Genomic DNA, 21403 nt, shown 5'->3' with positions numbered 1-21403 from the left:
CCATTTAAATATGAGCCAGCAGTGTGCAGGAGCTGCCAAAAAAGCAACACAGTTCTAGGCTGCATAAATAGAGGGATAGAATCAAGATCACGTGAAGTGTTAATGCCACTTTATAATGCCTTGGAAAGGCCACACTTGGAATCCTGCATTCAGTTTTGGTCACCACGATGTAAAAAAGATGTGGAGACTTTAGAAAGAATGCAGAGAAAAACAACAAAGAAGATTAGGGGACTGGAGGCTAAAACATATGAGGAATGATTGCAGGAACTGGGTATGTCTAGTTTAATGAAAAGAAGGACTAGGGGAGACATGATAGCAGTCTTCCAATATCTCAGGGGTTGCCCCAAAGAAGAGGGAGTCAAACTATTCTCCAGGGCACCTGATGACAGAACAAGAAGCATGAGTGGAAACTAATTAAGAAGAGAAGCAACTTAGAACTGAGGAGAAATTTCCTGACAGTCAGACAATTATCAGTGGAACAGAAGTTGCCCTCCAGAAGCTGTGAATGCCCAACACTGGAAGTCTTTAAGAAGATGTTGGATAGCCATTTGTCTGAAACGGTAATAGGGTTTCCTGCCTAGGCAAGGGGTTGGACTAGAAGACCTCCAAGGTCCCTTCCAACTCTGCTATGTATTATTGTATAATATACATAGGGAACAGGGGTGGGATCCTACCGGTTTAACAACAAGTTTACTGACGCGCACTGACATGCATGACGCACGCTGTGAATGCATGCACAAGTTCACAGGAAAACAGCTGAGGAGCGGCAAGCCACTCTGCCGCGCCTATCAGCTGGGCTTCCAAAACGGAAATATAGGTGAGTATAGTGCAGGGGCGGGCAAGTAGGCCCAGCTGAAAGTCGGAGCAAACCGGTTCGCCCTCAGCTGATAGTCGGAGCTACCGGTTCGCCTGAACCAGTAGAATCCCACCCCCAATAGGGAGGAAATCAAGATGGAGGAGGAAGCGTTAACTTCCTTCTCTCTGTGTGCAGGTTCCTATTTATTCAGTCAGGTCCTCAATTTACAAGAGGCGCCACCGAAAAGGTACTTATAACCCCAGATTTGAAGTTCCAGTGGCCTCCCCCCCAATCTTTATGTAGTCACATGACCACATTTTGGACACTCAAGCAACCAATCCGTATTTACGGCCATTTGCAGCAGCTCACAATCTGTGATTGCAATTTATTGATATGTACCTCTGCTCTCCCAACAAAAGTGCCCCAGAACAAATTATGTGTTCACTTAATGACTTCAGCATCTGCTGTATGACATACATTCATGTAAGGATGTGTGTACGAAGAGTGGAGAGGCTATATGCATGCATATGCAGGAAGACAACTTTTGTTATCTTCAGGGGCTGCCCCTGAAGAGTGTTCGAAGACTACAGCTGGTCCAGAACGCAGGCCGAGCGAGCGATATGGGGTGTATCTAGATACACCCATATTACACCTATCCTCTGCGAGCTGCACTGGCTTCCTATTGGTCTCCGGACGCACTTCAAGTGCTAGTCGTTACTTTTAAAGCCCTTCATGGTTTAGGACCTGGCTACCCGCTTCCTGCCACTTACCTCCCAATGACCAGCAAGATCGCACAGGTTGGGCCTCTCCGGGTGCCGTCAACCGGACAATGCGGCTGGCGACTCCCCGGGGGAGGGCCTTCTCTGTTGCTGCGCCGGCCCTGTGGAATGATCTACCTGCAGAGATCTGGACCCTCCCCACTCTCCCGGCCTTCTGTAAAGCCGTCAAGACCTGGCTGTTCCGGCAGGCCTGGGGCTGTTGATTGATATCCAGCCCCGCTTAGATGAAATGGGTGATGTGAATTTTAATACTGTATTTTTTTCTATTATTTTTTAATTTTAAATGTTTCTTGTCTGTTGTGCGCCGCCCAGAGTCCCTATGGCATACAAGCGGCATACAAATTCTAATAAACTTGAAACTTGAAACAAGAAAAGTATAACAAATGCTGCCTTCAGAAGGTTCTGTAAGCTACTTTTAACATTGAACAAAAGATTTTAGATTAAGAACATACCAGTCTGGGCTAGAGGTCACAATTCTTTACTTGTACTAGATAGTGAGTGCATATATTTAAGTGAATTCAGAACAAGACTAGGAGTAAAACTAGGAGAATGTTTTGATTGCTCCTCTGGTCCATAGTCCAGCTTCTAGCATTTTTGTAGGAGAAAACCAGTGCCAACTTTAGCTAGTTAAATTTATAATGATTCACACCTCTAATGAGGAAACCAGAGTTTCCCTTTTAAGGGAAAAAAAGTTTTGCACTGAATTGTTATGATGTTTGTTTTCTCTCATGGGATCCCTTAACTTCCATTTTAAGTTATTGTTAACATAGTTTTAAATCTATTCTACATGAAGTGAACAGGAAGAGTGTGAGAGACTGTGAACACAAATGCTGTTATGCAGTGATTGTTCGGTTTTACTAAAAGCATGTTAGTTGTTTTTTGTTCTGAGAAACAGCAGAAATTCAAGCTGGACATCTATCGTATTTTTTGGAGTATAAGATGCACCGGAGTATAAGATGCACCAAGGTTTTGAAGAGGCAATTTTTTTTTAAAAAAGTAGGTAGGTGGATTAGAGGGATAGAGAGGGAGAGAAAGAGATACAAATACAGTAGGGAGGGAGGGAGGGAGAGGGTAGGTAGGTAGATAAAGGGATAGAGAGAGAAATAGAGAGAGAGAGAATGCAGTAGGTAGGTAGGAGAGACAGAGAATGTAGGTAGGTAAGTAGGTAAGTAGAGGTTTAGGTTTAGGTTTTATTCAACTTGTATGCCGCCCTATACCCCAGGGCTCAGGGCGGCGAACAAACCGGAAGGGAGGGGAACAATACAAAGGAAAGAAAAACAAGACAAACAACAATACAGAGCCAGTTTAAAGGTTTCAACAAACACACCAATCGAGTGGGGATGGAACTCAACAGCCCCAGGCCTGCCGGAACAGCCAGGTCTTAATGGCTTTACGGAAAGCCTGAAGGGTAGGGAGGGTCCGAATCTCCACGGGGAGATCGTTCCAGAGGGCCGGAGCAGCCACAGAGAAGGCCCTCCTCCGTGTGGTCGACAATCGGCATTGGACGGCAGATGGAATTCGGAGGAGGCCTAGTTTGTGGGATCTAATAGGTCTTTGGGAGGTGATTGGCAGGAGGCGGTCTCTCAAGTACCCAGGTCCAATACCATGTAGGGCTTTATAAGTGACGACTAGCACCTTGAAGCGTATCCGGAGACCAATAGGCAGCCAGTGCAGCTCGCGGAGGATAGGTGTAACATGGGTGTACCGTGGTGCACCCACAATCGCTCGCGCGGCTGCATTCTAGACAAGTTGGAGTCTACGAATGCTCTTCAAGGGCTGCCCCATGTAGAGCGCATTGCAGTAGTCCAGTCTTGAGGTCACAAGGGCATGAGTGGGGGGGAGGGAGGGAGAGAAATACAGTAGATAGGTAGGGAAAGAGGAGAGATAGGTAGGTTGGTAGGGAGAGGGAGAAAGAGAGAGAAATACAGTAGATAGGGTAGGGAGAGAGAGAAGGTAGTTAGGTAATATAGGGAGAGAGGGAGAGAAATACAATAGGTAGGTAAATGTTTCCAGGTGTATTTATCCATATGCTGGAGAAGAAAATCACTGACAATCTGCAGCAACCTAAGACTTTGTTTCTGCTGGCACAGCACTTGATCAGTGTAATTCTCATCAATCAGTTAAAGAGAAAAGGGGGGGGGAGTTTTTGCACTCTGCAAACCTCCCAAAAATGGCCCATTTTTCGCAAAAACAGGCCCGTCTCTCCCCCCAAAAAAGGAATGAATAGCCTTGGGTGGGCTTGCAGAGTGCTCCTGGGGGGCCCAAGAACAAGCAAAAAACAGCCTGTTTTTTGTGAAAACTGCCCCGTTTTTTTGTGAAGGTAAATTGCATACACAGCTTTATGGAGGCTTAGAGAGTGCTCCTGGGGGCTAGGAGGGGGCAAAATTGAACAAATTTTTTGCTCATTTCTGCCCTCCCCAGCCCCCAGGACCTCTCTGAAAGCCTCAATAAGGCTACACACAGCCATGTTGGTGAAGAGGGCAGGACTTGGGGAGGCAAAAAATGCTGTATTCAGTGTATAAGACGCACCCAGATTTTCATCCTCTTTTTTGAGGGAAAAGGGTGACGACAATGGGACACTGAAAGTTTGACACCCCTATTTTAGAGGGTCGTTGAAGCACTTGGAGGTTTATCTATGTCCTCAGGATCTCCTGGTTCCTGTAGTCTGCAATTTTTCCTACCCCCACGCCATTCAAAGATGTTTATCCCAAATTGTAGACCCAAAAGTCTAGAGATTCTCAGTCATCCAGGCCATGGTTCTCCCAAAGGACAACCATGACCTGGATGACAGCATCTCTACAGACTTCACTCATTCCTCATTAAACCCAAAGCAGATCTCTGAACCACTGTAACGGTATGTAGGAAACAGGGGTGTGTTTCAACCGGTTCGCGGCGGTCCCCACGAACCGGTTGGTCGGCGAACCCGGAAGTAAGTAACTTCCGGGAACGGCGAAGGGCCCACCCGCCCGCCCGCGCTCCTTACCCGGTTTTGACAAGTTTTGCGTTTCCACGCATGCGCAGGAAGCATACAGCGCCTGCGCGATCCTCCAGGAGCAGCTGGAGCATCGCACATACGCTAGTACGCATGCGTGCACTGCGCGCGTGCACGAGGACGCCGCCGGCCCCGTTCCAACCGAACCACTTGGAACGGGGCGAGAAACCCACCCCTGGTAGAGAAAGATGTTGGGAGACAGGAGGGAGAGATGTAGATTGGACAAGTGGCATGTAAAAGTTAACTTACAGAAGGAGACAGGATGTGGAATACAACCCTCACTAGGTTTAATGGGAGAGGAGTAGGGAGATCTTGCAAAATTCTGTTAATCTAATCTTATAAGAAAGGTAGAGTTTGTACTCCGGGCTGTCCTTCTCTGGACTACCTCGTTGAGTTAATAACCGTAAATGACTCAGAGCAAACTGGACTGAATTACAGAAAAGCTCATCCAAGTCATACTAACCAGGTCATTTCCAACCCACCATCCATAGGGGGCATAAGAATAATAGCATAGCAGTTAGACTTATATACCGCTTCATAGGCTTTCAGCCCTCTCTAAGCGTTACAGAGTCAGCATATCGCCCCCAACAATCCGGGTCCTCATTTCACACCACCTCGGAAGGATGGAAGGCTGAGTCAACCTTGAGCCGGTGAGATTAGAACCGCTGAACTGCAAATAACAGTCAGCTGAAGTGGCCTGCAGTACTGCACCCTAACCACTGCGCCATCTCGGCTCTTACATAAGAATAATGACTATCTCACCCTCCCTATATGCAGAGGCTAAGGAATTTGCCTACCTAAGTCCCACATTGCATCAATCTTGTGAGGTCCAAAGTCTAGCTCAATGGATTATGCCGGTAGAGTTTAACAGCCATTTTAGTCCTTGGCACCTCCAGAGTAAAAGTCAATCGTTTCTTCTGCCCTCACCCTAAAATCTAACTAGAAAAAAAAATTGGTCCAAACACAACATCATTCAAGCCCAATATCTACTGAAAGATAACGTGGAAGTTTTGAATCTTAGACTGTCTCCTAGGAGCCGAGGTGGCGCAGTGGTTAGGGTGCAGTACTGCAGGCCACTTCAGCTGACTGCTATCTGCAGTTCAGCAGTTCTAATCTCACCGGCTCAAGGTGACTCAGCCTTCCATCCTTCCGAGGTGGTGAAATGAGGACCCAGACTGTGGGGGCGATATGCTGACTCTGTAAACCGCTTAGAGACGGCTGAAAGCCCTATGAAGCGGTATATAAGTCTAACTGCTATTGCTATTGCTATTGCTAGTTCCTTTTTATAGCATCGTTTGGGCTGCAAAGCCTTTCCATTCATTTCCAGCCACCAGGATGATTAAGGCCTGTATTTATTCAAGAGACAGAAAATAATCATGCTCCATGGGGAAATTTGTCCTGTTCCACTAGAAACCCAACCATCACTGTCTCTTTTAGCAGACTCTGGGTAACACCTGTCACATGGCCCTCAATTTGTCCCTTATTAAACTGTACCACTTAGTTATAGCAATAGCAGTTAGACTTATATACCGCTTCATAGGGCTTTCAGCCCTCTCTAAGCGGTTTACAGAGTCAGCATATCGCCCCAACAACAATTCGGGTCCTCATTTCACCCACCTCGGAAGGATGGAAGGCTGAGTCAACCCTGAGCCGGTGAGATTTGAACAGCCGAACTGCAGATAGCAGTCAGCTGAAGTAGCCTGCAGTGCTGCATTTAACCACTGCGCCACCTCGGCTCTGCACCTCCACTGAAGCATCTTTCAACAATGCAGATAATAGTTCCTAACAAGAATTAAAGTATCTTCGGATGTAAGCCCCTCTTCAAAAATATCTTTGGAATGTTCACTGTCACTGCTATAAAATATGTGCCTTCATGGAACTTCCAGGAAAATTCATTCTGCACAGAATGAAAAAAAAAAAGTGAATAACACTGAACAGGATGAACCTGGGTTTTTCTCTTCATATGTCCCAGTTAGTCTGAAGTCCACATTATAGGATGTGAGATCCCATATTCAAATAATCCAGTGTTCACAAGCTTCAGATTTGCATGAAAATGGTTCCACCACAAAACCGTGTTCGACTAAAGCGCGCTCGACGAAACCGCTAGCTGACGTCATCACAGCGCGACGAAAAAAGCACGCTGTAAACGCTAAAGCTAAAATTAAAAAACCTAAAAACAAAAAAACTAAAAAAAATCAAAAAAAAAAAAAACCCCCCTCCCTAAAAACGCTAAACCTAACCCCAAACCTAATCCTAAACCTAACCCTAAACCTAACCCTTAACCTAACTCTAAACCTAACCCTAAACCTAACCTAAACCTAACGCTAAACCTAATCCTAACCCTTACCTAACCCTAAACCTAACCCTAACCCTTAACCTAAACCTAACTCTAACCCTTAACCTAACCCTAAAGCTAACCCTAAACCTAACCCTTACCTTAACTTGAATCGGCTTGCTTTCAAAGCGCTATTTAAAGCACCCTTTTTTCTCCGCGGTCGCTGTTGTCGCCCTGCTGATGACGTCAGCGACGCGGTTTAATCGGGCGCGCTTTAGTGGAGCGCGGTTTTGTCGTGCCACGCATGAAAATAATATCAACATACTTAAATTGGAGATCCACTTTTCACTTTATGTCAATGCAAGTAAGAGGAAAGTTTTGATGCGTGAATCACCTAAATTTGAAGATTCTGCTTGTTGAGCTGGGCAATTACTTCTAAGTAATTGTTTGGAGCGCAGAGTATCTGTGTCCGAGGCTTACTGAAATCCAGCTTGTAAATTATAAAAATTAACACTGCACAAGCTAATAATTTCTTCCTTTTATTTCATGCTCTGTGTCCCTTGTTTGATTTTTTTTGGCCCAGAAAGCAAAAAGTGGACAAAATTGGGCTTTGAGCATAGAAAATTCAGTATATACATACTTTCACAATCACGTTTTCAAAATTGATAGCAAGTTAACTTTTCAAGATGTTCTAATATTCCAAATATGTAGAGGTTCCCATTTTGTTATGGAGCCCAATTGATCTTTCTGCTGCTAATCCTTTAAAGTCCAGATAATATCACAAATCTTCACTGAAAATAATTTTTCCAAAAATGTGTAGACACGTTTCCTCCCACACACATAGCATGCATTTCTGATGAATTAATTCATGTTACATGATATTTCAAAACAGCAGTTTTAGGCTGGGGGTTCCTCTGCCTCTGTATGTCTGTGTGTATATAGAAACATTTCATTTAGTAAACAGAATAGTTGTTGGCTGACAGCACTAAGTTCTTTAGATCCCCTTGGAGTAATAGTAATACAGGGAAAGAGGCATCATATTCTTTACAAAATTTGCAAATGGCTATTAAAAACAATTATTAGAATGTACTGAACAAGATATTCAAAAATTTAAGGACGCTTGGAGTATTGTATGTCAGTGGAAGTACAGATTCTGATATCTATGTGCTGTACTTGTGTGGATTTAAAATTATTGAGTATTTACAGCGCATTGTATATTTATGCAACTTGTACTAATAAAGGAGAATATTTGTAGCTCAGGGTTGAACTTGTATTAAAGAATTGATGGTCTGGATGATAGTTGGAGATCTGATATACATTGCTGCAAAGGTTTGAATAATGACTTTCTTTTGAACAAACTTAATTTCATATACAATATTAGCTTTATTTTGTAAACTGCACTGTTATTGAAGATGCTCAATTGTGCAACAGAGATTTGGAAACCACAGGAAGACAATAAAATAGCCCATTGCTGGCTTGTATGATCTCACACAGACACAAAAAAGTGTTATCTGTTTTTGTTAGTTATATCATCGGTCAGAAGAGATGATACTTCTTTATTTGGTTCACTGACAAATGCGCGCTCGACAAAAGCGCGCCGACGAAACCGCGGCGAGAAAACCACGAGGTCGAAATCACGCCAACAAATCAGCACAGAAGCGCGCCAACAACAGCGCACCGACAAAAGCGTGCCTTCAACAAACAACTAATAACAACCTAATAATCCTAACCCTGAACCTAACCCTTGCCTTAACTTAAATCACGCTTTTGTGGGCACGGTTTTGTTGGTGCGTTGTTGTGGGCGCGTTTATGATGTAGCAGTGTTCTCGCCGCGTTTTTGTCGGCGCGTTTTTGTCGTGCGCGCATTTGTCAGGTCACGCTTTATTTAAGTAGCCGTTTAACCCAAGAGCCCTATTAGAAAAACTGACGAGAACCATGGACTATGTATGTTGGATTATGAACTTAATTTGGCGTTGTTTCCTAGTTGAGTAAACTCAAACATGTTAAATTATACAATATGGTACATCAAAAGCAAAGCATCTGCTCTAGGGACTATAAAATAAAGAACGTTGCGTGCTATTTGCTTATATCAGTTTCAACATATTTCATGATAAATTGGGATTCTTTGGGGAAAAGATACCAGTACCTTCTGGCTATAGGTGATGTCACGTAATGTTTGGGTCTTCAATAGTATCTTTTACTAAAAGGGAATTAATCTAGTATTGTTATTGTATTCAAAAGATATTTCTCTGTTTTGTCTTTAGTAAGTGTCCTTTTCTTCCTCATTCTAACCCAGATCTTAGTTCCTTTTCCATCTCGACCCCATTTTTGTGGCTCTTAATTTTCTTTCCTCCCATTTCCTTTCAGTGTTTCTTAGCCTTGGCAACTTTAAAATGTATGTGTATCAGGTTCGGTTGGAACGGGGCCGGCGGCGTCCTCGTGCACGCACGCAGTGCACACATGCGTACTAGTGTCTGTGATGCTCCAGCTGCTCCTGGAGGATCGCGCAGGCGCTGTATGCGTCCTGCGCATGCATGGAAGCGCAGAACTCGTCAAAACCGGGTAAGAAACGTGGGCGGGCGAAGTGGGCCCTTCGGCGTGCCCGGAAGTTACTTACTTCCGGGTTCGACACCAACCGGTTCGCGGGACTGCCGCGACCACCTGAACCCACCCCTGGAGTGTATGCACAATTCAAAAGTTGCTAAGGTTGAGAAATAATGATTTAAATCACCTCGGTTTCTTCATGTTTGGAAAGCAAGTGGCTTTTGTGGTGTATTAAGCTTTTTTCCTGTGGTTTTCTTGGTCAGAACCGATTCAGATGATGTGGTTTAACTTCCGTTTTCTCTTGTAGGAGTGGGTTACAGCGACAGATATCAGAGTAAGCCTCAATCGCCTGAATACCTTTGGAGACGAAGTATTTAACGACCCCAAGGTTCTCAAATCCTATTATTATGCCATTTCTGATTTTGCTGTGGGTGGCCGGTAAGTAGTAATGCCAAGTGATTCTCTTTCTAAAAGCTTAAATAATTGCTTGCTTAAGGGCAGTCTTTCTCAAATTTCATGCAGGATGGGGTTTTTCTGGGAGTTAAAATCCACACGTTTTAAAACTGATTACTGTTAATTTTAATTTAATTTTTTTTAAAAAAAATGTGTCATTGTCAATTTTAATTGGGTTTGGGATTATCCTATTTTATTTCTTTTTAACTTTTGTATTATATGTTTCTTTAAATGTTGTACGCCGCCCTGAGTCCTTGGGAGAAGCGTGGCATAAATCGAATAACCTAAACCTATTTTTTTTAAAGTAATTACAATCTTGGTTTGGTATGGGCAATCATTTGACAAAACTAAGGTTATCCTCCCAGCCCTTTCATTAAGAAGTTTGCACTGTAGCAAGATCTTCTCTCTTCCGGTGGGAACATTCAAGTCTTGCAGTCTCTCTGATACGAGTCAGTTTTTGCTTATGGGAAGACCAGATTGCTAGAGAATAAACTGTGTAGTTTTCCGTGACCCGACAAATGCGCGAACGTCAAAAGCGCGCCGACAAAACCGCGGTGCTAAAAACCGCGATGTCAAAAGCGCGGCGACAACAGCGTGCCAACAAAAGCGCGCCGACACAAGCGCGATTTAAGTTAAGGTAAGGGTTAGGGTTACAGCGCGCTTCTGTTGGTGCTGTTATCGGCGTGCTTCAGCGCTCATCGGCGCGGTTTTGTCAGGCGCGCTTTTGTCGTTCGCGCTTTTTTCGTTCGCGCATTGTGGTGGAACCGTCGTTTTCCTAAAATCTGTTTCTGCCTTACAGATGTAAATGCAACGGGCATGCAAGCGAGTGTGTGAAGAACGAATATGGAAAGCTTGCTTGCAGTTGCAAACACAATACTTTCGGGGTCGACTGTGAGAAATGCCTTCCTTTCTACAATGACCGGCCTTGGCGAAGAGCGACAGCTGAGAGTGCCAATGAATGTTTACGTAAGTGTGCATTGGGGTTGTTTTTTTTTAATAATCTGGTTTTATCCCAAGAAGCCAAATCTTTCTGCCAAATTATTTCACCACTTCCTACTATCAAGCGGGTGGCAGCCAACTTTAAGGGCCTTCAATAAGTTTCTTCCTTTTTCCTCTGGGCAAATTGTAGTACTTCCTGTCCTGGCTATTCTGTATCAACCCAGAAGCTATTTTTAACTCTACCCCAGATGTCTTTGTTCATGTTATCTCTTGGTGTCTGATAAAAGTATCTTGGGAATTGCAGAATGTTAGGTAATTTTCCTGCTGGTATCTCAAAACTAGATCACATTAACTTAACCGCTGGCTTGTTTTTTCTTTCTTGCTTTTTAGCAAATCCAACTGTTGTGAAATAAGTTCAGTTCTTGTTGATATAGTGTTGATTTAATATGGACCTCTGGGCTCAACCAGTTATAACCGAAGCCATTGTTCAGTGTGCCAAAATAAATAGATAAGATGACCCAGATTTTTATCTCAAGAATAGGGAAGTATTTAAATTAAGCCGATAAACAGCTGGTTCTCAAACTACATTCTGTTGATGCTAATAGTATTAAAAAGTATCAATAGTATGCTAATAGTATTAAAAAGTATCAAGATACCATGAAATATGTTTGAACCTGGTCTCCTGATCACTTGAAATTATATTTTGAAATATATTTGCAGCTTCTATGACTTCCATAGATATTTTTTATTGAAAATTTTAGAAAAAAAAAACTTTTACAAATGTTTACCTCCTCTCCCCCACTTCCCCCCCCAACCTCCCCCCCCCCGACTTCCCAGAACCAATACAGGGTATAATCTTTAACAAAGATGTTCTAAAATAAACTTTAAAAAAAGTTAGTATCATCTTTCATTTGAGCTTTAACCTCCTTGCTAGGCTAACTCTAAACACAGATTATGTCATTCCTTGTTTCTTCAGTCATAAACTATCTGGAATTTCTTAGTCCCATATTATTTTGGTATAGTCAATCCATCCTCTCCACTCCAGTTTATATCTCTCATTTGAGTGGTCCTTGAGATAATGCTGATATTTTAGCCATCTCTGCTAGGTTTGTTACTTTTAATGTCCATTCTTGAATAGTAGGCAAATCTTCCTTCTTCCAGTATTGTGCCACCAACAATCTTGCTGCGTTATTAAATGCAAAATCAAGTTAATCTCTATAACTGTACAATCAGTAATTATACCTAACAAGAATAACTGGGGTAAACTTTATCCTTTTTTAAAGAATATTTTGCATAATCCACCATATTTTTATCCAAAATGCTTTTACCTTTTTACAAGTCCACCTATATGAATATGTAGCATCGAGACAATCACATCTCCAGCATTTAGGTTGTAAATTTGGATACATACAGGCAAGTTTTTTTTTAGGATCTAAATGCCATCTATAAAACATCTTGTAAAAGTTTTCTCTCAAATTTGAGCTTGTGTAAATTTTACATTTCTTACCCATAACTTTTCCCATGTGTCCAACATTATTGGTTCTTCAAAATTTTGAGCCCACTTTATCATACAGTCTTTAACTAAATCTGTTTCCGAGTCCATTTCTGTTAATACATTATATAATCTCTTTTTATGCATTGGACTTTGATCCCTAATTTGTTTTAATAAATTATCCTCATTTTGCGTAAAACCAATTTTTTGATCTTTTTTCCATCTGGCCTGTAACTGCCCATACTGAAACCATGTTTGAATTACCTTTTCCTCTTTTAGTACATTCAAGATAGATATTTTATCTCCATCCAGGATGTCCCAATGTGGGGAGTAAAAAGGGTTAAGATGGAAATACTTAGGTGTGATCAAAGCTCTGATTCTTTGTTACACACAGCCTTTGATCACACAGCCAAACCCTCCACCTTAGCATTTATGACCCCTTCGTTCACAGATGCCCTTGTTCACATCCATGAACTTTCCGAGACATCATAAACTCTTTGGTTGAAAGGTAACAGTGGTGATGGTTTTCTCAAAGCTGGAAAAAAACAAACACCTCCATTGATTTTGGAATTCCTGCAGAATTGGTCAAACACACAATTAAAATGTAGGAATTCAGTGTAAGATGCTGAATTCAACATAATAAAAAAAATGATTGTTTGAAAATTAACAGTTGATTGCTAGAAAGTCAGTTTACAGTCAACCGGGTAGAGTGAAGTGATTTGTGCTTGTTAAAATTAATCCTGAAACCTACAATTTTCAGCACAAGCAAAAAGTTTCAGGTGACTGCTACTCATGTTAATATTCATAGAAATTTGGTGGTATCAAAAAGAATTTTAGAGCAGGCTTAAAATAGTTTGTTGTAAGTGTACAGCTGAGGAGTGACATAATGATACCTGAACATCTGTTATAAGGTGACCGTAACAGCATATCCTCTGGCAAATATCCCTTTTTCCTTCCATAACTTCCTCAGGAATGAAATTTGTGATCTATTTATACGAAAAGGCTTTCAAAATAAGAAATAAAAGCACTTGACAGAGTGACTTCTTTCACTTGTCTGCTGGCATATAGTTCTGTCTTTCTGCTTTGGTTTTGATTTTGTTCTGCAAAGATTTATTTGGTCTGGACATTGAAAAGATAAAATTTAGAAACTTTTTTTTTTAGCATTTTGGTTGAAATTCAGATGAAGAACATCCTATTTTTGGTGAGAAATGTTGTTATTAAAAACAGTCCTGTTTTAAGCTCTACTTCTCCCGTAGAATAGAGCACAACTTATGGAATCTGACAATGATAGGAGAGCTCTTTCTTACTGTGTTGGACAAAGCATCAAAAATAAAAAATAAAAGTAGAATGGTGTGGACATGAGACAAGGTAGGAAAGGAATATTTAAGAAAAGGCTGCTTTCCTGGACCACAGATCGGTATTTCTTATAACATGCAGTGTTGATCTTAAGGCACTGAAGATTTCTTAGACCAGGGACTGATTTGGCATGTAGTAGCATCAGTTTCTGAGATGTTGGGAACAATCCAGTGGTGGGATTCAGCCAGTTCACACCTATTTGGGAGAACCGGTTGGTAATTTTCTAAGCAGTTCGGAGAACCGGTTGTTGGAAGAAATCTCCTTTTGTTTTTTTCCACTTTACAGGGCTAATCCTGTAAGGAAGGCAGGAAGGAAACATTCTGGTGTGGTTTCTAGCCTAATCTTTATTGCCCTGCTTACAGAAACTGCCTCTCTGGTTAACCCTTATGACATTGTTATAGCTAAGGTGAAGCGCCCATCAACGTGAGTGACATTGAGTTGACCACACCCACCCAGCCACACGACCACCCAGCCACACCTATCTAGCTGGTCATTAGGGCAGAGAACCTGTTGTTAAATTATGTGAATCCCACCACTGGAACAATCCACTACTCTTTGTTCCTAAAAACTACTCAGTGAGCTGAAAATAACTTAGTTCAACATCTGTTCTCGGAAGTCAACACCTCTAACAGTGATTGGGAGGGAAAGGGGCAGAGTTTTTCTGCTAAACCAAATTGTAATACAGGTAGTCCTTGAATTATGACCCCAAATGGACCCAAAACTCTGCTGTTAAGCAAGGCAGTTGTTAAGTAAGTTTTGCTCTACTTTACAACCTTCATTGCCACGGTTGTTAATCAAATAACTGCAGTTGTTAAGTGAATCTAACTTCCCCATTGACTTTGCTTGTCAGAAACTGGCTGGAAAGGTTACAAATAGTGATCACATGACCCCAGGACATTGCAACCGTCATAAGTACATGCCAGTTGCAAAGCACTTGAATTTTGATATAATTTTTTTTCATAAGTTATTTTTCAGTGCCCCTGTAATTTTGAATGGTCACTAAACAGATGGTTGCAAGCTTAAGGTATTCACCCTGATCCAGATTATCATTTGCAGTTGCAATATGCCCACTGTTGTAGCTTTTTGTCACTCATTTGCCAAACACAGGCTGGAATAGGGAGTTAGTTAGTTAGTTAATTAGTTAGTTAGTTAGTTAGTTAGTTATTAGTTTTGTATGCCGCCCACTCCCGGAGGACTCCGGGTGGCTTACAATAAAAAGGGAGGGGGGATAAATAAGACAGCAGAACAGTTTAGAATTACACAACATTCATAATTGAAGTGGGGCTGGATAATTCAACAGCCCAAGGCCTGCCGAAACAGCCAGGTCTTAATGGCTTTATGGAAGGCCGGGAGGGTAGTAAGGGTCCGGATCTCAACGGGGAGATGGATCCCGGAAAGAATTAAGAAAACATTTGAAGCTCAAAAACAAATGCTGCTTCGAGTTCAGCCTTGCTTAAAAATTGATAAATTTTTCAACGAAAGACTTTTAAGATAAGTTGCATTGTTAGGCTAAATCCTTTTAGTAACAAATCAAAGTATTGGGACTTTTGATAACCTCTGATCTAGAGCAATGAGTAATGGGCAGGTATCCTCCTGGGAATTATAGAATGATCCAGGTGATAGCTCAACATATAGCACTTCCTTGTCCAACCAGGCACGGAATGAGTTAGTGCTATAGCTTCCAGCCTAGAATGCCAGCGTTTATCCTTGGTCCGTGACCTGTCAAAACCGCGGTCCACTAAAGCGCGCCCGATTAAAGCGCGTACCTGACATCATCAGCAGCGCGAAATACGACCACGGAGAAAAAAGGGCACTTTAAAAAGCACTTTTAAAGCAAGCCGATTCACATAAAGGTTAGGGTTAGGGTTAGGGTTAGGGTTAGGTTAAGGGTTAGGGTTAGGTTTAGGGTTGCGTTAAGCGTTAGGGTTAGGGTTAGGTTAAGGGTTAGCGTTAGGAACGGTTAGGTTAAGGGTTAGCGTTAGGTTTAGCATTAGGTTAAGGGTTAGGTATAGGGTTAGGTTTAGGGTTAGGTTAAGGGTTAGGCTTAGGTTTAGGTTTAGGGTTAGGTTTGGGGGGGTTAGGTTTAGATTTACGCGTTAATTTTAAGTTTACCGCTCACAGCGTGCTGTTTTCATCGCGCTGTGATGACATCACGTACGTGCTTTCGTCGAGCGCGCTTTAGTCTACCGCGGTTTTGTGGTGGAACCCCTTGGTCATGGGTTGAAATTACTCTCCACTCTGAAGTAGATAAACTCCAGAATCACTTAGATTTTGAAAATACAGCATTCTTTTTTTTCTTGTTATAAGAAATGCACTCTAATCCACGGGTTTGAAAACTCAATAGTAAAGCTTGGGGAAATTAAAAGAACATTTTCAGAATGATGCCTTGCTTCCCAACTTCCATTCCAGCGGTCCATGTTAATCTGTGACTTCAGCTGAAAGCGTAATAAAGCCAATGGTTAATAGCTCTTATTCTGCTTCCCATCCTAGAGAGCAGTTACATCTGCTCTGTACTAAAGAAAGCAGAAGTATATATATTATTTTCTCACAGGATGCAGCTGGGGGGGGGGGGGGAGTCTGGTCTCATTGTTATCTTTCCCTGAAGTTTGCATGCCAGAGAGCAGAGTAACTGTGTGGGAGGGCTGTGGGAAGGGTAGATAGAAAGTGTAGCACAGCTGGGAAGACAGCTTGGTGGAAACTCCAGGGCAATCAGCAACATCTCCCAAGCCCAACATTCAGTCGGTGTGCTAGTCACTTTGCAGTGAGCAATCAAGTCAACCACACCAATTGGAAACAGTGTAGTTGTACCATAATGGCACTTATTACAGAATATACGCCCCTTCTCTCCCCTTGGAGGTTCCACCACAAATGCGCGTACGACAAAAGCGCGTGGGACTAAAGCGCGGTGACAAAACCGCGCCATCAAAATCGCGGAGACGAATGAGCGCTGAAGCGCGCCGACAACAACGCGCCGACAGAAGCACGCTGTAACATAACCCTAAAAATAACCCTAAACCTAACCCTAAACCTAACCCTAACCCTAAACCTTACCTTAACTTAAATCACACTTCTGTCGGCGCGCTGTTGTCGGCGCGCTTTTGACATCGCGGTTTTAGCGCCGCGGTTTTGTCGGCGCGCTTTTGACGTTCGCGGTTATGTCGTGCCACGCCCCTTGGGTGCCTATTTAGCTGTAAAAAAGAGATATCTAGTATTAGTGGGTTGGCAGCCTGAATTCTATTTTTCTCTTTGGACATGGTTTTAGTCCGTATTCCCAATTATACAGATGTGCAAATCGATCCGCCTGGGCCATTTTCTGCTTGCAAGCCAAGGTTTAGCAAAAATTCATGCCGTTCAGAGTTCCCCACTGAAGCATCTTCAGTGCAGATATCTTGATTTGCACTCAGGATTTGGGAGAAATTAACTTGAGTTATGAAAGAAAAAGACTATTTTTTTTTTCATATTGGGAGGGTGTGTAGTAGGGAATCCAATCACCTGGCCCTTCTGTGTTAATTCAGAGTAGTGTAACCAGAGGCCATTCTGGCTCTGAATGAATGGGAAATAAATTATGAGAATTCAAGTCCAACACATCTGGATGTTGGGAAGATTTAACATAACTTTTTTTCCCCCCTTTCTCGTTCAAAACCAATTTAAGGTCTTCTGCTGTAGTCAGAGTTTCAGCTTTCCAATCCAGGAGCTTCACTGATACTCTCTCGCTGTAGTATTTGTGGTATCCCTGTGAGGTAGAAAAAGAGAAACCACAGTAATGTGGTATTGTTTTTTTTTTAAAAGCAGCCTAAATCTAAAGAGCAATGAAAGAGGTGATGTTTTCAACATGATAAAAATAGAATTTTGATTGAGGAAAACGATTATAGTAGAATAATTTGGTTATCCATCCTCTGCCTGTCACTTTTCATTCTAATTCCCCTGAATTGAGCAACTTTTTACAAGGGAACTTGAGTTCCCAGGTCATATTAATCGTCAGCAATATTGTAGTGGTAAGTTGACAATTTGGAAAGGAGTTTTAACCCCTCCCCCCCAGAGGTGGGTTCCTACCAGTTCACACCGGTTCGGTAGAACCGTTTCGTCAAATCTACCGAACCGGTTAGAAGAGGTTCCACCAGAAAGCAGGCCACACCTACAGAAAAGGTTCCAAAAATTTTTGAAACCCACCACTGACACACACAGACTCACACAGAGAGAAAGAGAAAGAAAGGAAAAAAGAAAAAAGAAAGAAAAAGTGAGAGAGAATGAAAGAAAAAAGGAAAAAGGGATAGAGAGACAAAAGGAAGGAGAGAGAGAGAGAGAGAGAGAGAGAACACATGGCTGTCAAGCCACTCCCACCAGGTCACATGGCTGGCAAGCCACTCCCACAAAGGAGGCCACACCCACAGAGTAGGTTCGAAACTTTTTTGAAACCCACCACTGCCTCCCCCCCACTTCACAGCCTTTTAAACTAACCCGGGTTTGTGCTCTCCGACATACAGGCTGTAACTGCAATGGACGGTCACAGGAGTGTTACTTTGATTCTGAGCTGTACCGAGCCACCGGCCATGGTGGCCACTGCTCGGGCTGTTTTGGTAACACGGATGGACCAAACTGTGAAAGATGTCGAGAGAACTTCTACCGCCTGGGGAGTGAAGAGAACTGTCTGCCGTGTAATTGTAGTCCTGTAGGTAAGTATTAAGGAGACGGCTTTTCTGCATTTTCACTTTATCTCCAATGTTTTCCGTAACATTTAAACAAGGGAGTTCGTAGCATACGTCCAGTTTTACAATTCCATTAAAGTGGAAGGGAAGGGAGAAGAGGGTGGAAGGGAGAGAAAGAGAAGGAGAGATAGTAGGAAAGGAAGAGGAAGGTGGAGGAGAGGTAAGGGAAGAAGAAAGGTAAGGAGAGGTGGGTAGAAGGAAGGAAAGAGAGGAAGGTGGAAGGGAGAGAAAGAGAAGGAGAGAGGGCAGGAAGGGGAAGAGAGGGGGTATGAGTAGGGGAGAGGTAAGGGAAGAAGGAAGGGGAAGGAGAGGAGGGTGGAAGGGAGAGAAAGAGAAGGAGAGATAGTAGGAAGGGAAGAGGAAGAGTGGAGGAGAGGTAAGGGAAGAAGAAAGAGGTAAGGAGAGGTGGGTGGAAGGAAGAGAAAGAGATTAATGTAACACCAAAGACTTTCGATTATTTGTATGTACAACTTTCTTCAAATATATAGACTCCATTTTTTAAGCTTCAAATGGAACAGACTGGGAATAGAACTTACACCGATTGGGAATAGAATTTCTGAATATAGATTATTTTTCTATTTAAGGTTGCATATATAATGGGAATATTGGTGTTCCCATCTTTAATTTTTCCCTCCTTCCCTCCCTCATTTTTTCCCAGGTAAAAATTTTTGAATGAATTTATTATTTAAAAATAACGGTGACAGGAAGAAAAACTTCTAAATTTAGCAAAAGGAATTATTAAGAGAAAACTAAAAGTGGATTTTTGTGGGGAAAGGACTTCCTCTAAGCATACTTCTTGCACTCATTTAAAATACTTGGGCTAAACATATACTCTATTTAAGTATCTAAATTTTAAAAGTTTACCCACTTGCAAAATTATACTTTTTTCTGGCTTCAGCTTATGGTCCGTAGCATTTCATAATAATAATATAAAAGGGGAATAAAAACGTACGATGTTTTTCTAGAACTTTGCTTGAAGAGGAATAAATCGCTACGAGGGAGTACTCTTCACTGCATTTTGTTTTCACAGGCTCCTCAGCACACAGTGTGACAATTATGGACGCTGCAGTTGTAAACTTGGTGTGATGGGTGACAAGTGTGACCGGTGTCAGCCCGGCTTCCATTCTCTTACAGAGGCTGGATGCAGGTAAAAATGACCTTGTCCTATAAGTAAAGGTGAAGACGGAAAAATGGGTGACTTGATGTGTGCAAAATATTCTATTAGAAGATGAAAGATTTAAGATTTAATTTATTTGTATGCCTCCCTTCTCCGGGAGGGACTCAGGGTGGCGAACAACTCAAAAGGGGGAAAAGGGGATACAAACACAATACACGTAATTAAAATACACAAGAGTCATACGGCCATACAAGTCGAGAGGGGAGGGGAACTCATCAACCCCAGGCCTGCCGGCACAGCCAGGTTTTGACGGCTTTCCGGAAGGCCTGGAGAGGGGTGAGGGTCCGAATCTCCGCGGGGAGTTCATTCCAAAGGGCCGGAGCTGCAACAGAGAAGGCCCTCCCCCAGGTGGTAGCCAGATGGCATTGGCTGGTAGACGGAACCCGGAGGAGGCCGACCCTGTGCGAAACAATCCATATGTGCACATCTCTGGTTCCTTCATTCTTCCGAGTGTTCCAATTAGACTCTTTTCTTCTTCTTCTCTTCTTCTTCTTCTTCTTTCTTCTTCTCTCTTCTTCTTCAGGCGCTGCTCGTGCAATCCAGCTGGTAGCAGAGATGAGTGCAATATGGAAACCGGACGCTGCACTTGTAAAGACAATGTGGAAGGGTTCAACTGTGAAAGGTAAAGCCATTTCTCGTAGGTGGAATCAAATGCTGAATTGATTGTCTTCTGTCCTCCTCAGAAGGAATTCAGGGCAACCTCCGTGCAGATTATTCAGAAGTTTTTGTTCGCAAATCCCGAGGTTGCTCAAGCTAAACTGGATAGATCTACCTGGAAGCATCGAAAATCAAGATCCTCATCGACACTTGTTCCAGATTGCGGAGAAGGGAAATTTTGAACTGGAATTATTTTGGCTATTTGGAAATTTACTTTTATTGGGGAAGCCACTGTTGGCAGCCCAGCTGCCTAGATTTTTGCTACCCAACTTGCAGAAGTGTAGCCCATCCAGAACTATTACTTCACCTGTTGTTTCTCGGAAAAATAACTTCTGTAGCAGTAGCATTTACTATAATTTAATTTAATTTAATCTATTAGATTTATAGGCCGCCCAATCCCCGAGGACTCCGGGCGGTTTACACAGAGCAGGAAAGAAAACAAACAAAAAAATAAAATAAAGATTAAAATTCTCCAACACGCATACATTCAAATTGGGGCTGGACCCTACATAATAAGGTCAACAGCCCCAGGCCTGCCGGAACAGCCAGGTTTTAACAGCTTTTTTGAAGGCCATGAGAGTGGGCGAGGTCTGGACCTCGGGGGGTAGCTGATTCCACAGGGTCGGAGCGGCCACAGAGAAGGCCCTCCTCCGAGGCCCCGCCAGCTGACACTGTCCGGCTGACGGCGCCCTAAGGAGGCCCACCCTGTGGGATCTTATCGGCCGTTGGGAGGTATACGGCAGTAGGCGGTCTCGCAAATACGCTGGTCCTGAGCCACGTGGGGCTTTAAAGGTAGCATTACCATAATATGATAATACTGTTGTAGAAAACATGGAATGGATTTAATTGACCACGACAGATTCAGCTCATTAAACATCCCTGTACTTGAGCATATCTTTCCTTCAATGCACAGATTTAGTCAAAGCAATGATACATTCACCGTAGGTACAGCTCTACACTCCAAACTCCTTTTGCTTGGTGGACAGAATGTCAGTGTAAATTCTTCCTTCTTCTGTTTTCATCTCACAACATTTTCTCAAGGTGCTGGCTGGGATTCTAAATGAAGGGAAATGCTATAACATTTTAGCATGAAGGTCTGTTATGGGTGTATACCAGGTGGGATTCAAATAATTTAACAACCGGTTCTCTGCCCTAATGACCAACTGGGTAGATGGGGGTTCAGTGGTCATGTGACTGGGTGGGCATGGCCAACTCAACGTTCCTCAAGTCGATGGGC

At 42.7% G+C, this 21403-nt stretch overlaps 1 protein-coding gene across 1 annotated transcript in view; it reads left to right on the top strand.

Annotated features, from left to right (window-relative positions):
• The window catches only part of LAMC1 (laminin subunit gamma 1), a 179983-nt gene that overhangs the window by 94068 nt on the left and 64512 nt on the right, over positions 1 to 21403 (top strand). The window contains 5 exon segments of the mRNA XM_032226394.1: positions 9694 to 9824; positions 10639 to 10805; positions 18111 to 18303; positions 19363 to 19479; positions 20033 to 20131. Of these exon segments, the coding sequence (XP_032082285.1) occupies positions 9694 to 9824; positions 10639 to 10805; positions 18111 to 18303; positions 19363 to 19479; positions 20033 to 20131 (707 nt within the window).

Source organism: Thamnophis elegans, chromosome 11, assembly GCF_009769535.1.
Source record: "Thamnophis elegans isolate rThaEle1 chromosome 11, rThaEle1.pri, whole genome shotgun sequence".
Lineage (NCBI taxonomy): Eukaryota > Metazoa > Chordata > Lepidosauria > Squamata > Colubridae > Thamnophis > Thamnophis elegans.
Note: the sequence above shows the minus strand (reverse complement) of the source record. Positions and strands in the feature narration are given on the sequence as shown.